We start from the raw sequence: 26,506 nt of genomic DNA, 5'->3' as shown, positions 1-26,506 counted from the left end.
CAAAAAAAATCTATCGAAGGTTGAATGTAAGGAATCTGTTCTTAATGTTTTTTTCGCTGTAATTCGCCATAATCCCAGAATCGTAAGCGCAATAAGATTCAAGGCATATGATGCCTTTGTAGTACGATTCGACATAATCGGAACGTAGTCAATTAAACACCAGTGTTCAGCATCAGAACTTTCTCGCCTTCAGTCATCTCTACGTACCTAACTGCCAACCTTAACTCACTGTGGCACCAACAAGAAACAACATAAATACATACAAACATGTTCGGCATCTTCGGAACGTAAAGTTTAATAACACAACAACTTTTTAAACAGACAGTAACGTAAAAAAAAAACAACAAGAAAAATTCCTTGGAAGTTGTTTCCCTTCCACCAACCCCCAATGCTGTGCAGTGATAGTAACTGAAAATTGTTGTCTATGATGACCTCCGGCCTAAGTTACCTCCACCACCATCTACCTCACTGGCCCCTTCTCCTTTAAACAAGAAATAGGACATGAACTGAAAAGAAGAAAAACAAGCAAGAGAAAAATCTGAAAAATACAAAGACGGCGACTAAATAATAATAAACTCCACTCGTACTTTCACCGCTACTACAGAACAGTTCAGTGGCATGGCCTCCAAACAGCAGCCAAAGCACAACATCATTGTCGGACTGGACGCAGCCCAAAATGGCGAGGATGAAAAGTCAAATCTTGGCTACAACCCTGGTGGGCGAGTGAAAAAACATTGTGTTTTACAAGATAAGCGGAAACTAGCCAAGATGGAATTAATTTTCCGCTTTGAACAAACAAGCGGAAGTAAATAAGTAAGAATAAGGACTGGCTCCTACGAAAACAAACAGCAAACCCTGGAAGGGATCTTTGGTGTGGCAGACGGCATTCGCTGTACGGTGGGAGGGGTGACTAAACTGAATAAGGCTAAATACAAATGACAATATGGGAGTCCATTCGTTGGAGAGGAACGTGTAAATAGAGTAATTGTGTGTTTAGAAGCACATCGCGGTCATGGCTATTTTGCTATTTTGGCCAACCGTTTTCGGGGAATACCATCCTCAAGATACCACGTTCTTCATAAATCATATTTAGATAAAAATAGCCTCTGCGACAGTTGTATATTCTTAAAGATGTTACATGTGGTGGGAAAGGGGAAGGGGGAGAAACTAATTAAAACCTTTCAACACCAAGTTTTTTTTAACAAAATATTTTATTAACTTCCTAAAAAAGCGGAATGTTTTTTGTGCTGTACAAAATGTTGCTATCCTCCATTTTCCCAACTTCATTCGTTATTCGTTGTTGCAACTGCGGATTCATTGTCATTGTGCGTTTGTTGCCGTTTTATCCAACAGAGAATGTTAACCCAGACAAAGCCACAAACACCCATGTACATGACACGGAATCGCGGAGCTATCAGGACAAAATTGAACAACTGTGCTGGCAACCAGAACATGCAGGACCGTTCGAATGTTGGCAAAAACTTTTGTCTTAATTCGAGGAACTTATCATCGGCACCTTCCATTATAGCCATTCCTATAAAAAGAAAGGGGATGGAAGGGATAATAAATGTCCACTCCGACATTACATAAAAAATTTAGATCTTACCCGTATAGAAGACTGTCAGCAAGTACGGCGTCAACACAAACTGATCCACAAATAATTTTTTGATAATAACTTTCTTCGCTGTTCCAGGAAAAGTGCGATCCAACCATTTGTACCTTCAAAACGTGATAAAAAAATTAGTCGAACTCAAGTTATTGAAAAATGCGAAAGTAGTGCATAATAATAATAATGGTGCAGCATTCATTGTGTGTATGTGCGTTTTTATGTATGAGTGTGCTAGTTACGTTCATTCAATGCATTCAGATCCTTATACCCAACGAACACTAGCGAGATGGGAGATGATAATTGCCATATACTCGAAAGGAATAACCATGGTTCAATTATTTCAAGGTAACCTTATCTCAAATAACAATATCCGGATCTGCATTTTTTTCAAGTTTAGTCAAATTTAGTCTCATAGAAAAATGGTAACCATCTCTGATTTGAAAATGTACTTTTGGCAATAAAATAATTTTAAGTAAATTGAAAACATATAATTGCTCAAAGTCACCTTGATAATTCTACCATTGAGACAATCTTGATTATAATCTCAGTACGTAAACGAATTTTGATATTTCGTCTAATTTCGAAAATCTGATGGAGATCCTTATAACGCGCCATGGAAACAACCAAATTGGAGATTAACCGACCAATGTTACAATTCACCAATCTTAATTTTTGAGTATTTCAGCGCATTATTTCGTAACAATTTTAAAGATATTGGCAATCTCCTTTGTTTGGTATAGTTGGTTGGATATAAGAAATCATGTGTATATATGTACATACATTCCATTGGTTTATGTGCAGACGGTACGTTAAGAGTATTGGATTTGAAATATTTGTGCATAATATTATTATGCACCTTATCCTTAATTCTGAAAAGTAAATCCCGCTCAAATTCACAGATCTTCATATTGGTAAAATCTAAACAAAACTATTCTACAATGTTTTTCTTAATTCTAAGAGCTTAAAAAGAGTTTAAAGTCTCCCTTGATAATGTTTTATATGTACGGTATTTGTTTCTTTATACCATATGCCAAAGCATGCCAGAAAAAAATGTTAGTTTGTATATGTGTTTTTTTTTTTAATAGAGTTGGAGGTTAGGCAATAATAGAATCTATTAAGTTGGCAGAACTTTTAAAATAGGAATAGATCCGATTAAAATTTCAAAATGTCACAACATTCAAACAACCTAAAATTGATAGGAACTGCTATATGGGCAAATACGCGAAGCTGTATCGAAAACTATATCTACACAAATATTATGGCCTCAACAAAAAGCAAAGCATAGTTAAATCTTTGCTAATCGCGAAAATCTAAAATTGAAGGGGTCTCCGACGAATGCTTCAAGATATGGCAAATTTACTACGTTCTCCATGTTATGGTGAGGAACTTTTAAGGAGTTTAAATGAAACAAACAAATATACTATAATTTTGTTATCAGCCAAAAGTATGTATAAGAGTTTTCGTTTAGATTACTACAGAAATCTAATATCTTAGTTCAAATTTTCCACTGTGCCTTGCGGTTGGCACGTGTAACTGTTGGTGCCGGTAGAATGTAAATAACAGTAAACTTGCCTTGTCAAAACTTGAAGAGAGCTTTTTATGTCATCCACGAAACATGAAAACGAGACAAACTGAGAGAGACAAGAGAGGACGAACAACAGTGGTGCATAATGTTAATAACAGCAATGAGCTTGTGATGTTTGTAAAAGATACTAACTAATATGAACGTACGTACGTACGTGTGTGCTTGTTTATTTATTTCCGTATAACACATAGGTACACACTATGCATACGTATATACGTATGTACTACTATTGTGCTCTAATCTGGACTGTTTTATTACTCTTATTAAATGTGTTTGTTGGGAGAACGAATGTAGGGTGCGAATTAACTATAAGACACTTATCAAAACAAATGAATTAAATGCAATCGGGTGAGTAGCGAGCGTGCGAAGCCAAATCAATCTGTGAACAAACCATTGGTAGAGTGTTGGAGCATAAATAACTGTTCCCATTACAGCATACCGACCTATGGTTGGATAATCAATGTCCTCTTTCAATGAGTCGTTCTCAACCTAAATTGTTTTGTTTTTGTTGTGGTGAAGGAATTCGCATAATTTGATACGAAATTCAAGATTAATGGAAGTAGTTATGTGGTTCGAATTTCCCAAAAGAGACAAAGTGTGTGTTAGTGTTTGTTGTGAAGACTAAAATCCGTTTTCCTGCAGACAACCGATGCTGCATTGAAACGAAAACTTACCAGAACTTTTTTGGTCAGAAACTGTTGTGACATTTCGGCTCCCACATAAAGACTTCCATAGACGGCACTGTTGGTTATAAACGGGTGTTTTTTAAAGAGAGTTCCCATCGCATTCAGCAATCGAGCCATTTTGGAGGTAGAGTTGCTGGTTCTGTTTTTTGTTTTTTTTTTTCGTAAAATAAATTATCGGAAAAGAAATATATTCCAAGCAAGGGCACTCACTCTACTGTTACTGTTGCTACTTTAATCAACGAAATGAAGATGATTGTGCCCTCCTCATGTGGAAGCAATCACAACAATTTATTGGGTTTGACAATGAACAACCTCAGCATTTGGGATGTGGGGACGCAAATGCGGGGCATAGATAAAACCACTTATTGGGCTGTTGTTCTATCTGGCAATACCGTATTGATAACGGGAATTGTTGTCATATGGCAAAGAGTTGCCAATTAGCAAGCAAATGGCAATGCCTTGTGATTGGCTGTTTGATTGCAGACGAACTGAATTTCCGAAACCTACTTTAAATCTTAGTAATTAAGAACGAACTAACATAACTAAAGCGGTATTTCTTGTAATTCTCTGCTTGAATATGAAGTTTTACCCAGGCTAAAGTGAAAAGTCGAAAATGACTTTCAAACTCAAGAGGAACATTTTTAGTGAGAGCATGTCGTTGTCTATATATTTATTTGCCTACCGTGTTTCAAATTTTAAGAAAATTGTTCGATTAGGAATGCGAGTATATTATCCCTCATTTTCTAGCGAAAACTAAAGTGTTTACACATTGCCACCTTCGAATTACTATCCGCATACACGCATGGATTTTCCAATTCTCATAAAGAGATTTAAGCAAGCCCATGTATGCTGCGGATTTAATGTTTTGTATTCGTATTTGTTTCAGGTAGAGAATTTCGCGTAAGTGTTTATCATATAAATAGTCTGTCCGGTGTCATAATGCGTATAGTCCCTCACAAACATCCTCTGAAATAACATACCTCAGCACAGGTCAACATATTCTGCGACATGATGGAACAAACAATAATTGCACAACTCTTAATAAAGAATTTGCAAAAATTGCACTTGAAAGATTGTGCATTTAGTACAATGGCCGACCTGTATGCAACACTTCCTTCCGAATCACCAACAGTTGCTCCGGGTACGCCCAGATCGGCGCCAGCCAACTCAACGGAAATGAGGAAAAGGCGTAAACACCAAGTGCGCATAAATCCATACACATCGAAATCATCCGTCAAAGCTAGGAAGTCGCTGCAATTTTAAAAGCAATTATTTTCTAGAACCACTATTCATCACTGTAATATATATGTATATATTTGAAAATGCAAAGAAGCATAGCTTGTTTGTTTTTAGTTAATTATTTTATAAGTTCATCTTAAATAAAAACATATTTGAATCCCCAAAAATAACCTCGTTTTTATCAGTGTAAACACTTTGTTATGCATGTATTTCAAAGATTACAAACCTCAAAGAAAATTACATTTATAAATGGCGGAAACTGACTTGCGATTTATCATCGCCCAGACGGAAGGGCTGAAGGTAGAATCTTAAAATTTCGGGAGAGGGTCACTTTTGTTCCAAAGGGGTCAGCCAAGGCTGTGTTTTGAAAATTCGTGCGAAAAGTATTGAAAGGAACTGTATGGTGTAGGTAGATATGGAAATTTATACTAAAGTGTACTAAATGGTACTAAATTGGATATTGAATGGTGTACTGGTATACTGAAAATTGGAAATAAGATTACTGTCGGAGTTTAGAATTAGAATATGTATGTAGTTTTGGAAATTCGTACTTATATGTACTAAATATGGTGTAGAATTTGAACATGAAGTTAATTTTCGAAATGTGTACTGCATGGTTCTAGATTTGTTAAAATTTGTATTTGGGCGAAGCGATTGGAATCCTGAAATTGGAAATTGGTATTACTGTGGGAGTACAGGATTGGGGTATGTAGGAAGCTTTTGTGTACTAAATAGCACTAAATTTACAACAATCTGGATTTGAGTTAGCCGATAGAGCTGGTATCCTAAAATTCGGTAATGAGATATCTAAGGTACTGTACGAAAGAAGTATGAAAGAATTTTTGGAAATTTGGAGTATAGGATTGGGGTATGTAGGAAGTTTTATAAATTCGTAATTATGTGTATTAATTTGGAAGAGCTGGAATTCCAAAATTTTATGTTAAGGTCATTGTTGCCGTCTGTTGTTTAGATGTGGAGGTGGTTTTGGAAATGTGTACTATAATAGTTCAAAATGTACTAAGTGTTACTAAATTTGGTATTGGATGAGCAGATAGAGCTGAAATCGGGAAATTTGATATAGATTTCACTGTTGGTGTTTGTGGTTTTGATTTGAAAGTGGGTTTGAAAATGTGCACTTTAATTGTTCGAAAAGTACTAAGTGATACTAAATGTGGTATTGGGAACGCGTTCTGTAATTATTCGAAAAGTACTAAATGGTATTTATTATGAATCACTGATGGTTTCTACGATGGAGAGATGTAGATTGTTTTAGATATCCGTACTAAATGTTGCTAAATTTTTTATTGGGTGAAGGAATAAAGCTGAAATTCTAAAAGGTAGTCGAATGCTTTGTAAACACCCTTAAGCCCCCGTCCATACACCAATAATTCCGTTGGTCGAGTCTCGTGAAATTTTAGGTTTTTAATGTACAATAGTTTCTTATAATCCTTAATGTTTTCGTCATTCGGCTCTGTAGCTCCTGCCAAACATTTACATCGCTTGTTTAACTAATGCATCAGCACCTACGAGTCATCAGCATCCATTCCCGCAACAAACATAGCAACCAATTCAAGTTGAATGAAGCGATGGCGCGCAATCTTTAAATACGCATAATTCCATTTGCACTGAAATGAATAGTAGTCAATGTAGTTCTAAATTCTGATATAGTCCCAATATAATTGTGCCTCCACATATTCGGTATTTTGATGATTTATATCACACTATTCACCGGAAATGATTCAAACTGAAAAATTGAAGTTTCTAATGGGTACTTAATCCTATGACATTGCACATATAGTTCCACGCCTTCGTATAGGTAACTTTTGTATTCGGTTGTTGATGATTTTCACCGGAATTGTTTCAAGTTTCGTAATTTAAGTTCGTAATGGCCTGTGAGGAAAAATACATTAGATAAAGGATAGAAACCATGTAAAATAGTTATTGCACATTCGAATGGTGAAAAAGGACAATATGAAAACTCGCAACACAGGATGGAGATCATATTCCAGGTGTAAAAATAATAAAATTGCACAATATATCGCGTGGCTCTGTTCTTGCATCTACCTGCCGCCATATTGAGTCGCTAACAGGAATGTATGGATTTACAATTTCCTCGGATCAGCATATGCAAATGTCGTTATGTATACCTCTTTTATAGCCGCAATAAAAATAGATTAGGAAAACATCTGCCACTAGTGTCAAATAGGAAGAATATTCCCAGAGAGATGTCTCGAAATTCGACGCCATTGGCAATTGTTCGCTAACTTTGACATCAGGTAGTCGCTTGGCATTGGCAAATGTGTTTAACGGAAGCTACTATAAATAATTTGCAAGTAGTTAGCGTTTGCATAGTTCCTTACAAGCTTCCTCACTAATAACATTACCTCCTGCAGGTCAAAATATTAAGAAAAGAGAAAATGGAAAACACAATGATTGCACAACTCTTGGTTAAGAATTTGCAAAAACTGCACTTAAAAGATTGTGTGTTTATCACAATGGATGACCTGTACGCAACACTTCCTTCCGAATCATCAGCAACTACTCCTGGAATGGCAAAATCGGCACCATCCGATTCGACCGGTTTGAAGAAAAGGCGCAAACACCAAGTTCGCATAACACCGTATACACCAAAATCATCAATCAAGGCTCGGAAATCTCTGCAATTTTAGAGAATATGTTGGACAACATTTAGTTTTAAATCTATTTATTATCCCCCGAAAATTATGAAGCATGGCTTCCATTAGGTCTACGTTTAAGTTCAACTTAACTAAATAAATTTTAAAGTACCAGAAATTATATTACTCGTTTATCTCTCTGAATAATTGGTCAATAAAGGTAGGAACATAAGCTTGCAATAGGAACGGTTTACCATTTGATGGGTGTATTTAAAGATTAAATGCTAAATCATATAAATAAGTTTGTCTGGTACAAAGAACGCCTCCAAAATGTGCCTACAATTTGGCTTATTTATTTTATACAATTCTCCTTGGAAATGAGGTTCTGTTAAATTTGTCAAATATTGATCGGAGAACCTGTAGAGTATATATTCCTGATCAGCATTGAATTCTATGTCGTTGACCCCATGTCCGCTTAGCCCATATTATGTGACATTAAATTTGACACATAGTTTACATTGCGTCTAGGATGGTTTGCATTGAAGATAAGGTATGTGGGTCCTCGTTTTCATGTAGACCCTATGTTTCAGTACCTCCCTATATTTATTTAATTATTTATTTACGGTGGGAAAAAATTATGTATATTGACCAATAGTTTCCTGTTCCGCCAAATATTCGGCATTTTGATGATTTAAGTAACATTTTTCGATGGAATTTATTCAAATTTAGTACTTGAAACTTATAATAGATAACAACTTCTGTAGTAGAATAATTGTATATGTAGATAACCCAATCTACAGTACAGATATAGAAAGTTGGACCGAACCTAACGTTTTTTGCTCGTTTTATATTAAATTTTAAAAGTTTATCCAAGATTTTAAAAATGTAATTTAGAAATGTTTTTGTATCAATATTATATTATTATATAATATTTGCTTTAAAACGAGGAAATCAAGCTCAAATTGAAATATTTTACAACTTGGTTGAGTTTGGACACACACCGGGTGGATGATATTTAAATGTATTTTGAAGTTGAAAGAAAGTTTAAAGGTGAGGGTACATAAGCAGTTTGACATCATGGCTTGGCATTTGATGGTAGAATTTGAGTGCGCCTGTAGCATCAGGCTCATGTACCCACACCTTAACATACCCTTTTATTGTAAATTTGATATTCTCAAATTCTTTTCCGTGGAAAAATATCAGTTTGCTAAAACATCACCACGTATTTCTTATAATCTTTTAGTATTACACTAAACTGATGAAAGAAGAAACTGTAGCTTTCTTTTGTCTGATTTTTAGATTATTCGAACTAGACGTGTGCCAAGGTCTAATTCTAATTTGAAGAATTTACCCGAATTTATTAGTTGGGGAAGCCATAAAATTGCAATTAATACACTCTTATATATGTGTGATAAAGTTATATTGCATTTGAAAATACGACGCTGTGTTAGAGCTTACGACATTGTTGGGAAATAAGTTAGTTCTCCTGAATTATAATTTCTTTAAAGTACTGTTTTCGAATAACATAATTTTTGTTTTTCCTGCAATTTTCATACATGTCAGGGTTGCTAGTTTTATAGTACAGTAGTAAATGTAATCGATTCTTGCACATAGCGAAAGTTCGAATGATGAAAAGCGGAAGATCATTTACCAGGCGTAGAAACAATAAAATTGCACAATTTACCGAATGGCTCTGTTGTTGCATCTACCTGCCGTCATATTGAATCGCTAACAGGAATCTGTGGATTTACAATTTCCTCTGACGTCCTGAGCAGTATATGCAAATGTCGTTAAGTACACGTCTTTTATATCCGTAATAAAGAGAGATTTGGAAAACATCTGCCACTAATGTCAAATAGGAAGAATTTTTCCAAGCTGTGAGATGGTATAACCTTTTTCCTGAAATTGGAAATTGTTCGTTAACGTTGATATCAGGTAGTCGCTTGGCATTGGCAAATGTGTTTAACGGAAGCTACTATAAATAATTTGCAAGTAGTTAGCGTGTGCATAGTTCCTTACAAGCTTTCTCACTAATAACATTACCTCCTGCAGGTCAAAATATCAAAAAAAAAAGAGAAAATGGAAAACACAATGATTGCACAACTCTTGGTTAAGAATTTGCAAAAACTGACTTAAAAGATTGTGTGTTTAGCACAATGGATGACCTGTACGCAACACTTCCTTCCGAATCATCAGCAACTACTCCTGGAATGGCAAAGTCGACACCATACGATTCGACCGGACTGAAGAAAAGGCGCAAACACCAAGTTCGCATAACACCGTATACACCAAAATCATCAATCAAGGCTCGGAAATCTCTGCAATTTTAGAGAATATCTTGGACGACATTTAGTTTTAAGTCTATTTATTATCCCCCGAAAATTATGAAGCATGGCTTCCATTATATCTCGTTTTAAGTTCAACTTACCTTAATACATTTTAAAGTACTAAATATTTTATTATTTGTTTATCTTTCTCAATAATTGGACAATAAAGTAAAACATTTAGTGTCAAGAAACAAAACTATACACCATACCATACCTTAGACAAATAGTTGGTATTTACCTAAATTTAATAGAATATTGGAAGGCCATAAAAATTGGATTTAATACGTTCCTGTTGGCCACCTTTATAATCCCTTATGTACGTGTATGTTGGAGTATATTTGCAGATGTTTAGTGTAATCATCAGGTTGTTGCAATTTTATAAGTTAACATATATTTACCTGTAACCAAAATTGCATTCGTGTAAATAGTACACGATTTGCTCTTTTTGAAGGATAAAATGTGTGTCATAAATGTACCTTAGCATTAATTCGTATTCCAACATCACCGAGGACGATGTGGTTAGATTTTTTACCTATTCTAAAAGAAATTATAGAGAAACATCTATCCGTAAAATATATGCATATGAATGTGTTCAATTCGAGGGAACCCATAATATGTAACCAGAAATATGATATATGTTACGAAAACCTTAATCTTAAATATAATCACAGAACCATGAATTTGTTTCGTTTTTCTTATTAACACACACCTAGGAGTAACTTATTTCCTGTAAAATATACAAATGTTACAAAAAGATGACTGATAAAAGGCTGCCTTTAAAAAAGTTGAAGACTTAACTATTTTACAATATTTAGCGAAAACATTAGGCTATGTCTGATCAGCAATTTTTATCGTCCTCTCAAGAACCGAAACCTAAGAACCGAAAACATATTTATTTATATTCTTGCATTGCATTTTCAACAAAGATTATCCACAATAATTATAAAACGGCATACGCATACATTTGGTAGGAATATTTTAAGATGTATATTCCACCATGAAAATACAACAATAACACCTAATCTGTCCATATTATTGTAAACATATTTTAAACTTGTTACTGCGGTTTAATTTTTGTGTTTTCTTATTTTCCTTTTCATTACAGTTTTTTCTATAATTACATTATGACACGATCCCGCTCTAGGGCGTAGTACCATTAGATATGCGCGAAATGTAATAAATTTTGAAGGGACATTACCCAAGGAATTGCTATAATTTCGTTAATGTTCGACACAAAAAATATTGAAATATTCGTACAAATTACTATAACAAGAACATAATCAAAGAAAAACAAAAACAATTACAAAAGTATAAAAATAGAAAAACCTATAGGGCTTCGAATAACAAATAAAATAGCATTAAACCATTTTTTTAACAATTTTGTGTCATCTACAATTATGCATATTTCAATAAAAAATAATTTGATTTAAAATAAATCGTTACGGGCCTGTCTTCTTATAGATTAAATTAAATTTAGAACTTATAATTAAAAATTAACACAAATATCACACAATTTAAAGGCTTTTGGTGATGTTATTGAACAAACGACGACCCCACCATGACTCCAGATCGAATGGTTTAAAGTCACTTAGAACAGGACTAGGAGGTTCAACGCAGTACAATGAGGAAGCAGTTTGGGATGGACTTGTAGATGATTTTATAAGAGAAGCAGCTAAATGGAATAAAAATAAATTTGATTAGTAAAGAAATAGAAAATAATGTTGATTAGTTAACGTACCAGTAGTGTTGTTATTAGCATCGATTGTAACAGCATTGGTATTTTTGGGAGATCTATCATAAGGATTTTGTGCAACTACAATGTTCCAAGCTGAAAAAATGTTCAAAACAAGTTATATCAGACGAGCATACTTCAAAAATATTTTTACTTACAGTCATTTATATATTTGATGATTTCCTCGTGTTGTGGCGTCAATACCTCTTCCTCTACAAGTTTTGGATGGCTGCAAATCTTCTTCGTTTGAAATACAGGCTTTGGTACACTAAAAGGCAAAACACATTTAAACTATAAATAAGTAATCACAGATTGTCAACGAAAACATTTGTTGCCATGAGAATAAGTCTGAAACTAAAAACACACAACAGTGTACAGATTATCAATGTGAAAAATGATTGATTGACAGCCAAAACATGAAAAACCTTCATCCATTGAAAAGTCGCCACAAATAGACAACTTTTCTCTTATCGGCTTGCTAAAAGAAACACCTATACCTATTAGACTACATTTATTTAGTGATGGTCTGTATACCAAAGATCATTTGAATGTACACAAATAACAAATACAACGACAACCAGTGATTGGTTGACAAAAGAAAATCGAGAAAATTGCTTTCCTCTAAACATGTCCAAGATTTAGCCGCAACCACGTGCTTCGAGATTGAATCATTTGATTTTCACTGTGGCATCGACAATGCAGCACCTCAGTTGTTTGATTAAGTAATTAGCAACAAATGTTTTTGTTAGTGGGGAATCGTCGACAATGTTCTTTGTTGCAACTGGCAACAAGTGCAATCACCTTACCTTAAATTCTCCGGACTGCTTGCATCATTGTTGCGTCGTCCGCTCTCCTTAATGGTTTCGAATTTTTCGAAGTTTTGAGATATTCCTGCAAGGAAACCGTAAAAGCATTTAAAAATTTCAACTCAATATTTATAATAACAGTAGTTAAATACTATTTCAAAATAACCGCCCAATTGTAAACAAATCGACCGGCGTATTTCTCTTAACTGTCTCTCTTCTCTCTGCACTCTTCAATGTTCTTGTTTGAATAACGATTTGACTTTTATGTGTGTGACATAACAATTCAAAGGCCCGAAACGACGTTGTTAAGGGCAATGGAAACAAAATAAAACATCCTCTTTGCACTTATTCCTCCACAAAGGGACGAATGCAACCTACCTCTACGAGTTTTGGCCACAATTTTACTGGGACCCTTGGAGATTGTATACATCTTCTAGCTATAGGAACCTTTATGCAGTTTTTGTATGTCGTGTTTTGCGTGTTTTGTATATTTTTCGAGTTGATATTTATAACAATAATAGTATTTATTTATACAGTTAACACTCTTAGGCGAAAGGAAAGTCTAGCACTTCACTATCAAAATATAAATTTATATAACAAACAAAAGTAACGTGTACGAGCTGCCAGAAGAAGACGTAATGTCCATGCCACTTTCCTTCCTGAGTTGAAACCAAAATAAAATACGTCCCCGACGAAACAAATTAGAAGGCAAAAAAGAACGCCCGATAAAAATAAAAAGAAAGCAAAATCCCCGAATGCCTCTGTTGTTTACGGACGAGAGCAACGCGTAACGCCGACTACCCCTCTGTTGTTTACGAACGAGTCATAGGGAAAACGCAATCAGCTGGAAATATTCTGCATGCAAAGCGAGTGGTTGACATTATAAAATTTTTTGTTCTAATTTAACTGGCATTTACACAAGACCATGGTAGAATCAAGGAGGTAAAGTCATGCAATCATATGTTTACAATTTGTATTTATAAATCCATTGTACATACACAAATCAGAGATGGGAACTTGTTTTTATGTAGTTAAATGTACCAAGGTAAATTACAGAAAATGCAGAGATGGGAATGCTTATTTGAAATTACTTTACCTTCTTAATTTTACCATGCACAAGACAAGTTATATTTTTTCAGAGTTGTACTTTAAGCCATGATTAAGTTAGAGCTTTTTTCCGGGTTTGCCTTCTTTTTGAAGATTTATTTGAGGTATTTGCAATGCAATTGAAAAGTTAAACCGACAGGGTTTTCTAAATCCCTTGCAAACTGAACATACTATTACTTCCACAAACACACTGGGTCAATTAGATTTCTCTGTGTATGGAGTATGAAGAAAATCAAACGAAAATTTTAAATAATTTAACAAAAGAAAACAAAAAAGGGTTTCATACTTAATATGAAAGTTATTTTTCATAAAAAGTGGAATGATCCCTTACAACATATTATTAAAAATAACACGCAAACACATAAACAGAAAATTTATATGATTTGTCAGAGAAGAGGTAACGAATTATAAATTGTAGTTAAGCGTTTCTATGGCCTACCTTTAAGCCATTGTGCCATATTCGAAATGTAGTAGCAATTAGTTTTATGATCTTGCTAGGTAAAACAAGAATATACCAACTAGGTACCTTTGGATATAATATCTTGCTATAAAAGATAAACAATTTTAATATTAGCTGTCAGTTACGGTAGAACAGCGTACTGAAAATATTAAAATTACGAGATATAGTAAAGATGTTGTCAATTCATTTGATTTTGTTAGCTATTTTGAAAATGTTCTTGTACATCAGAGCAGAAAATTGCAACGAAGATATTTGTGCTTCGGTGGTGTCTAAATGTATTTTAACACAAAGCTGTAAATGCGAAGTGAAAGATGCAACATGTTATCGATCATGTGTAACGTGCATGGGAAAGAAATATTTTGAAGAGTGCTGTGGCTGTATTGGTCTCTGCCCAAATAATCCGAAAGTGTCGCTATCACAAAAATCACACGTTGAAGACTTTGAGGGTGTACCTGAGCTATTCGATGTGCTAGTTTCGTCACCATCGGATGAATTGGAATACAACTGGAATATATTTACATTTCCGGTGGATTTTGACATGGTCCCGTCTAATCGAAAGAAAAAGCCTTCGTTGGAGCACATACAACAGGGTTCACACGTAAACTGCACCGTTGTGTATCTGGACAATTGCGTGTCATGGAATAAATGTCGCCAAACTTGCAGAAGTACTGGTGCTAGCAGTTATCGATGGTTTCACGACGGCTGTTGTGAATGTGTAGGATCAACATGTTTGAACTATGGTGTTAACGAAAGTCGTTGCCGATGTTGTCCTGAAAAAGAGGAAGACCTAGATGCTTTGGACGTAATCGATGATGATTTGTATGACTTTGAAGATTCCGATGGCAATCTAGTTGATAATAACATTTAGTTTACAATAAATAAATTGATTATAAATCACAATAAAATTTAAATGAGGAAAGAACGATACACATGTGCAATTATTAAAGGGTAGCCTTATAAGGATATCACAACTATATGGTATGTTTTGCAACACAAATGTTAAGCGCGCTGTAGTGTCAGCAATTTATTTTGTGTACAAAAGACAAATTTACATGTTCGCCTTTAAGTATCCCAAATGCATAAACGAAAATATCGTTGTAATATCCGTTAGAGCATGGCATATCTTTCAGCTCATCTTTGGTTGGACATCGATCTTCAGAAACCTTGTCTATTTCCGCTCGGTTTCCAGCTGATTGTATTGTCCTCGTGTCTCATTCGTAAACAACAGATGTATTCGTGGATTTTGCTTTCTGTTTATTTTTATCGGACATTACTCTTTGCTTTTTATTTGCTTTGTTGGGACGTCTTTTAATTTGATTCCCACGCAAGAAGGAAGTTGAAATGGACGTTGGAGCATCCTCGTCTGGTGGCACGGAGAATGTTGTTGATGAACTTTCACCCGAGTTTTTACAAAGAAAGTTGTATTTTCTGGTAGACAAATTGAAGGCGATGCAGAACCAATTGCCAGAGTAAGTAGAGTTTACATTTTGCAGCCTCAGAATACGTTTTAAAACGCATGAAAAGGCGGGCCTCCCTCATTTCGAATTCAGGATATTTTATGTTATGTTGCTATAATTTTCGAGTTGAAATGACTCTTTTTAAGTCTTGATTTATGTGTTAGTGAAATGTGAACTTAACGTTTTAAATGTGAATTTGACTCGGTTTGGTATCCGCTGAACTCAATTAGTTTTTTCTTTTGTCAAGAATATACCAATCGCGCATTTCCTATGAACTTCTTACGGAATTGGCCAATTCCCTGCTAAACGATACGATATTTGAAATTGTAAAAGGATTGATGGAAATACAGCACGTAACGGAGAAACACTTGTTCCAACTGCGAGAGCAAGTTCAAAACGAGTACGAAATTGAAGTTCAAGAATGGATATCAAAAATCACCGACCAGGAGGAATTACAACACATTCTACAATTGATGAAAATAAAACATACAAAGAAAATGAAGGAGACCGATATGAAACTGATAGCATTGCTGGATCAAAAGGTAAAAGATCAGCAACTGACACTTCACAAGGCTGGAGTGGCCGGATTCTATGTGACGGACAATCCCAAGGAAATAAAAATACAAATGTTCCTATTAGATTTCATTTTGCGTTTGTCGCGAATAAAATTTGAGCCAAATAAATGATTTTAATTCAAATATGAAACTAGTTTTATTTGAATTTCAAATGCGTGTGAGATTTTTGTGGGACTTTTGTACAGGGATATATACTCCTACAATCACATACATTAGTAGTTATAATTTCAATATACATGGAATTACAGATGGTGACTGAACAATGCTAATTTCCGCCTGTATGATTTCCGAAGTGTCATTTTAACTTTTGCACCTAATAAAGGCTTTATCTTTCAATTTAGTTAAATTTCGTTTATTTTACAGCTAACGTTATATAGGGTCTGATAGAGCACATTCCAATTCAGGTCGTATAATGCATTGCCAATTAAGTCGTAAACCATTTATTCCCAGCGTGTGTATCTAATATCCATAAATTGATGTAAAACCACATTTGTCTAATTTTTATATACCTTTAATAGCATACACAATATACAGTATTAATCATAATAATACTACAATCACAAAATATATTTGGAGAACAAAAGAAAATACATGGTATGATCTTGAACTTATATCTAAACTACATTCTCTCATTTAACATTGGACCTTATAGATAGATAGTGTTTGGGGCCTGTAATACAGTTTTAGGACGTATACTTTCTTAACTTTATATCTAGCTTCCCGCAAGTACCATTCCGGCAGGCGTTCTGTCAGCAGTAGAGTCCTTGGCCTTCGTTCTTTTCCACGTAGTAATTGCAATATTCTTTTTGTGTTGGCGTCAAACCCATGGTGTCAACTTCTGACTTGAATTGTTCAAAACCACCCACACCCGCCAAGTAGCCATTGAGTTTTGTAGCCACATAAGAAGTTTGTAAAAGCTTGGAGTTTAGATTTAGAGTGTCACATAAGTCTCGATGACCTTGCAGGCGATATTTCTGATGGTAACTGTAAAATGGAAAAGAATATTCTAAAAATCACGTTAATCTTAATTTGCAATGGTTAGACGCACTCTTCAGCAGGGTAAAAATTGGTTTTGGCCCGAATTTCTGTTGTAATAACTTCTGGAGACCTTTTAATTTGTTCTTCAATTTTAGATTGCTCAGCTATTGTCTTTTGCTCCTCGTCGTGGTATAAAATCAGTGACATATACTGACGTTTAATAGGCGTAGTTAAGCCATACTCGTGGTTGTTCCAGAACAGATGAAGGAGGTCTTTGAATGAGATCACATTTGGATCGTAGTCTATTTCCAAAACCTCAGTATGGTCACCCCTAAACAATGATATCGTGTTAAAATGCATAGAAAGTTTGTTAGTAAGCAGGATAGTAAGAGAAAGCAAAAGTAATCAGGACGGAGTGGGGAATGAAGAAGGAAGGAGAAACGGAAAATCAATCACAAATTGTTCTTTAGTTTGAACTCACAAATTACGGTACGTTGGTCCTTCCTTAGTGCCTCCGGCATAGCCTACAGTTGTTCGCAGCACTCCTGTTGTGGCTCCATATAAAGATTCTGCGCCCCAAAAACACCCCATACCAAATGTTGCCGTTTTAAAAGCCACACCAAGAGAATGCACCGGACTGATATTAAGCTCTTTCTGTTCATTGCGCACAATACTCTGGAATAATTAAACATTCGTTAATTTAATTCACTTCTTGTTTAGCTCGTTAAGAAACGACAATAAATTACAAATAATTTTATAACACCACTCAAAGAACTTGTATTGCAGTTCTTGAATTCATCGAAAATCCCAATGGAATTGTTTAGAACTTGTATAATAATCGTCAGGAATAGCAGGAATCTCATTTTGTTCAAGAGAATGACAGGCAGTGACGACAGCTCTCAAAATACTGAATAAACTATACAGAGATTGCAGCGTCATTACAAATTTTGCTTAGTTGGAAACCAGGTTCAATGCACGTATGCACACCGACATACCACCAAACAAACACATTGCCCGACGAAAAACAAACAGGCGAACTGGAAAACATGTGTTGCATTTACACAGAGAAAGAACAATCTCTTATTGCAGAGAGCGCCCATGGCATGGAATCTCTTACTTTTTCACAGCGTGTATCTTAAAGGCCAAGGTCATTTTTAAATGATGTGGAATTCGTCAAAGTATTCCTGTTTAAATTACGCTCCGATTTGTTGTCGAATTAGAACAAGAAAATGTATATTTTTTGTTAGATATTACCTTAAAACTTTTGCCATCAAAACGAATTATGCTTAGCAAGTTTTTGAACATTTTTGTTAATTAATAAATACTAGACAAGCAATGATGGTAAAGAGACAAATCAGTTCGACGGAACACTTGCGAACAGAGTGACAATTGGCCACAAACTAGCATTCTAATTAAATCAATTGATGTTGGGTAAAATAAAAGCTTTCTAGCTGTTGACTGTTTGTTGCCAGCTTGTCTACGTAGTACATGTTGGCGGTTGACTTTGAAAACTATGATCGAAATGGGGTTATTAAACTTTTTTGAATAACCCTCAGACTGACGGAAGCAAAATTATGCTTTGGCTTGGTTCAGCTAAGGCTATCGTTGTTTATTCTTACCAAATCCTTTAGAGTTGGTGCATTGATGTCTTCAGGACTAATAGCGATCGACATTTTCACAGTACTCGCACAATGAACTTTAATCTGCTCAGCTTTAAGTTTTCAGTTAAACTGTTGGATGGATTTCTTATTCGCCGGCATTTATACTCGGTGTCTAGTATTTCGTTTATAATGTAAGTTCTCTCAATCAGCGTAAGCGTCGATTGGGAGAGGGAACCTCTAGCCCAGCAGACAAGATTACGTTAATGGTATTTTTGCAAGATTAGGTCGTATAGAAGAATTGTTTTCTTATTTGTAGTATTTTGTTGACATTTGGCCGTTTTTACTTACACTATAGTTGACCTACCTTTCACTAATGTGTAATTACAAATGCAGATCTCCTCATAATTTTACTTCAAAAAACGTGAAATTATATTTGAGTAATATTCATTGAAATAAACCACATTTTATATTGTGTTGTGATGAACTATACGTCCTGATATGTATCCGCATATTATGTATATGCCAATATAGATTTGCAAATCTTATCCTCAAGCTACAATGGCATTTCTCTGAATTTAAATAGGTGGGTATTTATTGGGGAAACCAGATTATTTTGGAACTACATACATGTATACATATCTTGGGATGAAAGTAAATCTAATTGTATTCTTACTGAAACCACATACTTCTTTCCAAGCACTTTTCAAATACCTATTTGGGTTCGCATTGGAAAAAAGCTTGTGCCTCCAAATGAAGGTATTTTATGTATGTGCCTCTTGTTGTTCGTGATCTGCCGATCTGTATACAGAAGAGAAAATGAGAATGTGAGAGAAAAGAAAAGTTGCTTAACCAGCATGTGCTGATATGGCTCTCTAAAAGTAAAAGATGAAACCGCTTGGGTTTAATGTTTTCAATTTGATTGTTTATAAACAATGAAAATTTAAAAGATTTTTGTCAAAAATATTTCTCTATGAAAATGGTGTCCGTTTTCGATGACATTCGGGTCAAAAAACTCCTTGAAACGTCCAGAATCGGATTCAGTTTTAAAAACTAAAATCGGACAGAAATTGAGGCGTAGGCAGAAAATGTTAAATTTCTCGAAAACTGCTTGCAATATTTTCTTGAAATTTGGTCAGGATCAAGATATAGATATATTTCACCATTATACCAGCTTTCAATCGATTCGAAGCAATACTTTAGGCTCCACAATTTTTTTTCAAAAAATTGTTATACGGACTTGTATGTAAACAAAAAATGTTTGTACGTCGAACGGGTGGACCCCAGAGCACGTTAGATATGGTCAGCTGTGAACGCTACGTACATTTGTGTGCTCATCAAAAATTGAATATTTCGTAGACAATAACGCTACGGCGCTCTTTGGTATTGCTTCTTCCTAAAGTTGAATAAGCTTGCTGGTATGTATATGTGTGTTCAGTCATAGGTACCTACGTAGTACGTATATACCTGCTTACATATGTATGTAGTATTTATGTCTGGGCGCATCTTAACAAAGGCATCATTAGCCTCAATGGTGTTGTATTTCCTCTTTGATAATTCGTATTGAATGGGTCCCGATAGGAACGTCGCGTATTTCAGATCTTCCATTATATAGTATATATTATGTGGGTTATTTATATACAGTAATTGAATAATAAATTTGGCAAATCAGCAAATATTTTAGTCGTAGTACCATAGCTGGAGCATTGTTGTTATTTATTCTATAAGTGTTATGAGGCCATGAAATCGCTTTTTTTAATTAAGCCTAATCACTGCATTATTTGCGCAAGTTTTGTCCCGTCAACTAGAATAAATGATTTGACAAAAATGAAAGTATGAACATTGAATTTTTCAAAACGAGATAAAGACTGATGAAATTTACCCTAGAATAGAATCAATGAAGACAACTACTACGCAAAATATGTAGAACTAATTAGAAAAGGTTACGAAACTGATATTAAAATTATTTTTATCAAATTTAATTTTTCAGTAAAAGTGCGCACAGTCTATTTATAACTTTACATTTAAAAGAATTTATCTGCTGCGTGAATTGTGCATATCAAAACGCTGCCCTTTGTCATTGACAACTTATTCTTTTCTTGCGGGATTTAAACTACAATATCTCTTTTCCCAATTGGTACGAATATTTGAAAACAAATTTCAAACTTTTCTTTGCCAGGTTAGGTAGAGCTTGAGGTCTGTTCCAGAACTGCATAAATGTGAAATTTTTTGCTATGATAACCAATTTGCCCTTTATGATATCGAAAAACATTGTAAAAATAGAAGATTCTTGCGGATTCTGGAATAAAGGATTGTATTTTCTTCAATTGTGAACATTTTATAAATAATAGTAAAAAATGGCTTTGGAATATAATATTCGATAAAACATTAAATGAGAAAGATGCGTGTGCTTCGAAATATGAAGTCACACAGTAATTATTCTGATAATGTTATGTCAAGCTCCCACAAAAACCTTAGATTAGAAATATACATACTTTTTTTTAACACCGTAATCTTTTGAATGCTTTACTTACGGATGTCACATATTAGTTTTCTTAGATCGGACTGAATCTTTTCTCCTAACAAATATATATGTAAATGGTTAAGATGCAATTCTATATCTGGGTCATTTTAATAATGAAAGAAGTAACGAAAGCACGGGTGTGATATCCTACACCTCCCTGCATGTTAAGCCAAAGTCATCCTGTAGTAAATGTACGTCTATATTAGAACACTGTCATACATGCCTGGTTTCCCATGTCTTAATATTTTCATAGAACCAAAACTAATGCAAATTAAAACGTTGCTGGATTTGATATTGCAATAGAGTGGGAAAATAGAGGATAGATGTTAATATTAAAAACACAATTATTGAGCAGTCTAGACGAGAACGATTTTAATAAACCAATAACCAAGTCAATCTTCAATTAATTGCAAGAAAGCAAATTTGTTAAAAAAAAACTTTAATTTTGTGTATAGAAAGGTGTCTTTAAAAAATAACATTCATTTTTCATTTCAATTTGGCACTTCCCGCAAATTTTTTCTACAGCTGTGACTTTTTATGACCTCTTCGATAAATGTAGAGACCAAATATATTTTATTCTGTATTACGAAAATCTACTTAACTAATATAATCATAAGTATAAACTGTCTTTTATCAGTGTATGCTTATTCTCTGGAGGAGGTTTAATGTGTCAACATTGTATAAAAAAGTTCAAACGTATCGTCTAAAAGCTTTTATAAGTTTAGTATAGACAAGACCCAAAAAAGTGCTGCTGAGTTCACATTTCCGCTGAGTTCACTTTCGGATTAGAATAACAATAAATCAGGGTGAACACCCATTATCTGAACCAAATGAAACATGATTTCTCTAATCTCCCGTTGTCCTCGTTGAAAATAATGTTCGAATGTGAGTCAAAAGATAACTCCATTAGTAAACATATACACTACATTATGTTCAAATTTACTAATTTCAGAAAAAGCGAAATACAGAACGCTTGCAAAAGAAACTAGACGGTTTTTTCATGAACTTGAATATTTCACTCGTTTTCATTTTATAATGAAAAATATAATATCAACGAATGTCATTCTAAGACATTCTGACAGAAGTACCATAGCCTCAGAGTTGCATTTTAGTACATCTATTTTGTTTACTTAGTTTAGTTGCTCATGGAGAATGCAAGTAATACTCAAGATATCGTTTTTCTTTCAAATTAAGATAATCTCGGTCATTTAGCACAACAAGAAGGAGAATTATACGTATGTTTTTTTTTTCTGTCAATCATGGAAATACAAATTCAATCACGTATTTATACATATATAAAGGGCATATTTACAAAGTATACTGTGACTTCTTAAATTCAAGGCTGACTTGGGTAAATATACAATTCATATTGTATTTTAAGAATGGATACTTTTCTGTAGAACAGTTGAAACCGATATATTTGAAATACCTACACTTTTCTCTCACGGAACCAATATTTTCAGCATGACCTTAATTTTTGACATCTATTGATTTCAATTTGAAAATAGGTAATTTATGATTATTTATTTTAGCATTTCTAATCAAAGACATTTGTGGATATCCATTGTTAAACTAATACTAATTCGACTTAAAATATAGTAAAGCACAATCTTAATTTAATTGAGATTTTTCATCTAATAAAGCAAATCAATTCGTTTTTATCATATAGCACTCGCTCGAATAGATTGCACACGCCAAGATTCATATTAATTTTCGTAGAATTGCGACTGAATGCAACCATGCGTTGTCTAAACACGTAAAGAAGTGCGCATAGGCTTTTTGCTGAGCTCGATTCTTGCTTGTCTACGTTGTAGGCATTCCATTCGTATCACAGCTTTTCGCAGAAGCTTGGTTTCTGGAGAAAGTTCTCTGCCGCTGGAAGCTGTAGTTCTTGTTCTTGGTCGAAATTCTTCCGTAGGATCTTCGGGTTCCACAAACAATTTTTGTTTCCTCGCACTTAACACAGTCCGTTTGGGAGTTAATTCTTTCCCAGCTTCCGCAGAGGGGTCAATCTTTGTTACATCGCCTTTCTTTGGCGTGGACGGACTTTGCTTAGTTGAACTGCATGAAGAAAAAAAGAGCTGATCGTCGTCCAGCGTTTGGGTTTTCTTAATTCGTGAATGACAATGGCGTTGGGGCTCCAAATATGGCGTTGAACTTATAAACAAACTATCCATTAATGAATCTAAAGCAGTGTGATAAAATCCACTAGCCTCTAGATGTTCACAGACAGACATTTTTGCTTTATTTGTATTTCAACTATTGCGGATTGCAGACGCGGATACGTTGATCTTTACTTGACAAACGTTATAAAGCAACTGGCTATGTTAGTGCTTTAATCTACTGCATTTCTCTGTACCTACTGTCAAGATGGTTTTTATTTAAAAATAAAAGTAATTCTGGGAATAAATACAAAGTTTAAAATGTAATATGCTCTACGCTCCTTAGATGCGTCCGCTCTCGGTCAATGCTCAACGACGACTAACTCATAAACTCATTTTGATAGTTGACAATTCGGCCTCTCCTGACTCTTCGTCCCTCCTGGGCGAACCATCATCAGACTCATCTTTATCTTCGATTTCGAGACTTGGATCACCATAGCACCAGGGCTTCATATGATCGGTCGACATAACACCGCAATATTTCCTTTGCTTCAAACTTAAATCCGGCAGATCCTCTACCAGATAACGATCGTTTCCGATAATTTTCGTGACGATGTATGGTCCTTTATACCGCGCATCCAACTTATGCGATTCTCCTGTAGGCTGCGGTACCGTGTCTATCACCACCAAATCGCCTTCCTTGTACTGAGTTGGCTTGGAATGACGGCTGTCAAATCTTGCTTTCCATTTTTCCTTTTGTTTCTGGATGTTAGCAACAGCCTGCTGTTGAATTACCCTAACATCGAAATTCTCTCTTTCTTCATCACCAACCGCCTGGATAATTCTATTGTAACTGACATCTCTGAGACTAAAGTTGAATATTAAGTCATTTGGACTGAACTTTGTAGTCGCATTCAGCTGCGAGTTAATACTCCACTGTATCGTCGTTGTCTCAGTGTCCCATTCTTTTGTATCACCTACTAGACATTTCAACGCATTCAAAACTGTCTGGTTGATCCGCTCGGCTTGGCCATTGGCTCTTGGTGTTCGGACTGCTGTTTGTACATGTTGTATTCCGTTGTATTCCACAAACTGTTGGAATTCTTTAGACGTGAACGCCGTTCCCTTATCCGATACAATTCTTCGTGGCTGTCCGAAAATCGACATAACTTCTCGCAGCGCTGTTATAACCGGAGCAGTCTTTGTATTCCTGGTTGGCTTTATAAACGCCGTGAATTTCTTGGATTCTTCCTTGACGTGTATCTGGTAATATCCTGATGTCATGTCTAACGTTGTAAAATACTTATTTCCAGATAACAACGAAAGTTGTTCTTCAACCACTGGCATCGAGTACTGCTTTTTGATGGTGACTTCATTTAATGCTCGATAATCCGTACACATACGACTTTCACCGTTCGCCTTTTTGACCAACAATACTGATGCTGCATAGGGCGAATCACTTGGGCGAATAATACAACATCGAAGCAACTTGTCAATTATGTCTGACAGAATTTGTCTTTGAGAAAATGGAACTTGGTATCTTTTACCAACTACAGGCTTGTCCGTAGATAAACTTATTTCCATTTGTGTATTTTTACACCTTCCAAGGTCTTCAAGGGTTTCAGCAAAACAGTCCTTGAACGACGACAGTATTTGGTCTAATTTTTCCTTTTGATGCTCATCCAGACTTTCTCCGACATTAAATGTACTTGGCATTGTTGACTTTACTTTCAAGACACCATGCTCAATTGTAAGTTTTGTTTGCTTCTTACACAATACATCTCTTCCTAAGAGAACGTCATATCGCATCAAGTCATTCGGCACTACATAAATGGTAGTCATTAAACTCTCCTCGTCGATGACAACGTTAGCCTCAAACATTTCCACCACTTCAACAATAGATCCACCAAAACCTTTCATTCTTTTTGACGTTACTTCCATATCGCAACCCTCTGGAACTACAGCTTTCCGCATTAAGGTAAAGTCGCTTCCAGTGTCCACAAAACCTTCATATGTCTTACCATTGACCGTGACATCTTTCATAACCGGTGGGCAGTAATCCTTAGACTCTTCTGTCATTGCTGCCACAGTTGTACCTTTACCTTTGCATTGCGATGCATCGTGACCAATCTTTGCACATTTACTACACTTCGGCTTCTTCAATGGTTGTGGGCAACTAGTTGAGATATGCCCAAACCTGTTACAATTGAAACATTTTACTCCCTTGGTTGGCGCTCCACCTGAGACACTTGCGGTTTTGTCATCCTCGTCATTCTTTGTTTGCTTCCTTGCATACGTTTGTATGGTCAAATTCTCCAACGACCTTAATAATTCACTACATGTCTGCGGGTTCATAGCTAAAAGTGTTCTTGTTAAGCTGCTATCATTGAGACCATTTATGATGTACGACAGTATTGATGCCTCATCTACGCTTCCTCTTTTCCCTATGGCCAACATTGCGTAATAATATTCCACCAAAGACTCATTCGAGTTTCGTTTCCTAGCTATAAGTTCACGATGAATGTCAGCAACACTTACTCGACTTGGGAAATCCTTTAAAAATTGTTGTCTGAACTCTTTCCATGTTTCAACCACTGGTAAAGCATCTATCCACATTTTAGCAACACCACTCATTTTATGATGAACTGCAAACAAAGTTGTTTCATCTGACCATCCATGAAGCCTTTGCAACGTTTCAACCTTGTCAATGAATTGGACTGATGTAACATTTCCTTTAATTGGATCGAAGTCTGGTATCATTACTATGTAATCCTTTAAACAACCAGATGTTCCGGAACCAGATTGTCTTGATATTACTTCAGCTGGAACTTGCTGTTCTGTATCCCTTGAATTTAACCCTGCATTTGACGTAATAGCCCTTTCTGTTGAAAGTGTTGTTAACTGTTGCACACTTCTTGCTAGAGTCAACATTATATCCTTTAGCTCTCGCATTTGACTTGTTAGAGAATCATCACCCGTCTCAGCTTCATCAAATCCATGGAAATCCTCCTGTGACTCTGAATCTTCAACTTCCACTTCGTCATTTCCATTGCAAGCCATGAGTCTAGCAATTTTCTCGGACTTATTTCCTGTTCGTGGTAAGCTT

The 26,506-nt window shown here is 35.2% G+C and overlaps 5 protein-coding genes across 10 annotated transcripts; 2 read left to right on the top strand and 3 right to left on the bottom strand.

Moving 5' to 3' along the window:
* Positions 1-1,192: 1,192 nt before the first annotated feature.
* LOC101892474 (mpv17-like protein) lies at positions 1,193-4,235 on the bottom strand. 2 transcript variants are annotated; one of them, XM_005177133.4, is made up of 5 exons: positions 4,091-4,235; positions 3,869-4,019; positions 3,586-3,683; positions 1,607-1,719; positions 1,193-1,534 (listed from the first exon to the last, which is right to left on the bottom strand). In XM_005177133.4, exons 2-5 carry the CDS (start codon positions 3,995-3,997, stop codon positions 1,284-1,286), a joined length of 591 nt encoding a protein of 196 aa, XP_005177190.1. In that variant the 5' UTR covers positions 3,998-4,019; positions 4,091-4,235; the 3' UTR covers positions 1,193-1,283. The 2 variants fall into 2 exon arrangements, with proteins under 2 accessions (XP_005177190.1, XP_019895668.1); XM_020040109.2 differs by lacking the exon at positions 4,091-4,235 and having other exon boundaries at positions 3,869-4,084.
* Positions 4,236-11,107: 6,872 nt separating this feature from the next.
* On the bottom strand, positions 11,108-13,340 carry LOC101892651 (uncharacterized). Its single transcript, XM_005177134.4, has 5 exons — positions 12,978-13,340; positions 12,600-12,684; positions 11,952-12,061; positions 11,800-11,889; positions 11,108-11,733 (listed from the first exon to the last, which is right to left on the bottom strand). The coding sequence occupies exons 1-5, from the start codon at positions 13,027-13,029 to the stop codon at positions 11,576-11,578; spliced, it is 495 nt and encodes a 164-aa protein (XP_005177191.2). The 5' UTR covers positions 13,030-13,340; the 3' UTR covers positions 11,108-11,575.
* A 943-nt stretch (positions 13,341-14,283) lies between these two features.
* Positions 14,284-15,088, top strand: LOC101890578 (protein twisted gastrulation-like). Its single transcript, XM_005177213.4, has one exon. It carries the CDS (start codon positions 14,339-14,341, stop codon positions 15,032-15,034), a length of 696 nt encoding a protein of 231 aa, XP_005177270.2. The 5' UTR covers positions 14,284-14,338; the 3' UTR covers positions 15,035-15,088.
* A 317-nt stretch (positions 15,089-15,405) lies between these two features.
* LOC101890750 (gonadal protein gdl) lies at positions 15,406-16,328 on the top strand. Its single transcript, XM_005177214.4, has 2 exons — positions 15,406-15,635; positions 15,871-16,328. Exons 1-2 carry the CDS (start codon positions 15,508-15,510, stop codon positions 16,307-16,309), a joined length of 567 nt encoding a protein of 188 aa, XP_005177271.1. The 5' UTR covers positions 15,406-15,507; the 3' UTR covers positions 16,310-16,328.
* Positions 16,329-16,687: 359 nt separating this feature from the next.
* On the bottom strand, positions 16,688-18,951 carry LOC101892829 (peptide methionine sulfoxide reductase). Of its 5 annotated transcripts, none has more exons than XM_005177137.4 (4): positions 18,796-18,951; positions 17,658-17,851; positions 17,247-17,507; positions 16,688-17,182 (listed from the first exon to the last, which is right to left on the bottom strand). In XM_005177137.4, the coding sequence occupies exons 1-4, from the start codon at positions 18,847-18,849 to the stop codon at positions 16,948-16,950; spliced, it is 744 nt and encodes a 247-aa protein (XP_005177194.3). In that variant the 5' UTR covers positions 18,850-18,951; the 3' UTR covers positions 16,688-16,947. The 5 variants fall into 5 exon arrangements, with proteins under 5 accessions (XP_005177194.3, XP_058980036.1, XP_058980035.1 ...); XM_059124053.1 differs by having other exon boundaries at positions 17,670-17,851; XM_059124052.1 differs by lacking the exon at positions 18,796-18,951 and adding an exon at positions 18,431-18,770.
* Positions 18,952-26,506: the final 7,555 nt, after the last annotated feature.

The sequence above is a fragment of the Musca domestica genome, unplaced genomic scaffold (assembly GCF_030504385.1).
Source record: "Musca domestica strain aabys unplaced genomic scaffold, Musca_domestica.polishedcontigs.V.1.1 27, whole genome shotgun sequence".
Taxonomy (NCBI): Eukaryota; Metazoa; Arthropoda; class Insecta; order Diptera; family Muscidae; genus Musca; species Musca domestica.
Note: the sequence above shows the minus strand (reverse complement) of the source record. Positions and strands in the feature narration are given on the sequence as shown.

Coding starts and splice junctions, on each gene's coding strand:
- LOC101892829 (XM_059124049.1), bottom strand. CDS start 18,039: ATGAGATTCCTGCTATTCCTGACGATTATTATACAAGTTCTAAACAAT. Junction 17,852..17,922: donor GTGGTGTTATAAAATTATTT/GTAATTTATTGT, acceptor TAATTATTCCAG/AGTATTGTGCGCAATGAACA. Junction 17,508..17,657: donor GGACCAACGTACCGTAATTT/GTGAGTTCAAAC, acceptor ATCATTGTTTAG/GGGTGACCATACTGAGGTTT.
- LOC101890578 (XM_005177213.4), top strand. CDS start 14,339: ATGTTGTCAATTCATTTGATTTTGTTAGCTATTTTGAAAATGTTCTTG.
- LOC101892651 (XM_005177134.4), bottom strand. CDS start 13,029: ATGTATACAATCTCCAAGGGTCCCAGTAAAATTGTGGCCAAAACTCGT. Junction 12,062..12,599: donor AGCAGTCCGGAGAATTTAAG/GTAAGGTGATTG, acceptor TTTGCCTTTTAG/TGTACCAAAGCCTGTATTTC. Junction 11,890..11,951: donor CATCAAATATATAAATGACT/GTAAGTAAAAAT, acceptor ACATTTTTTCAG/CTTGGAACATTGTAGTTGCA.
- LOC101892474 (XM_005177133.4), bottom strand. CDS start 3,997: ATGGCTCGATTGCTGAATGCGATGGGAACTCTCTTTAAAAAACACCCG. Junction 1,720..3,585: donor GCTCCAACACTCTACCAATG/GTTTGTTCACAG, acceptor CACGTTTTGAAG/GTACAAATGGTTGGATCGCA. Junction 1,535..1,606: donor GCTGACAGTCTTCTATACGG/GTAAGATCTAAA, acceptor TTCTTTTTATAG/GAATGGCTATAATGGAAGGT.
- LOC101890750 (XM_005177214.4), top strand. CDS start 15,508: ATGGACGTTGGAGCATCCTCGTCTGGTGGCACGGAGAATGTTGTTGAT. Junction 15,636..15,870: donor ATGCAGAACCAATTGCCAGA/GTAAGTAGAGTT, acceptor TCTTTTGTCAAG/AATATACCAATCGCGCATTT.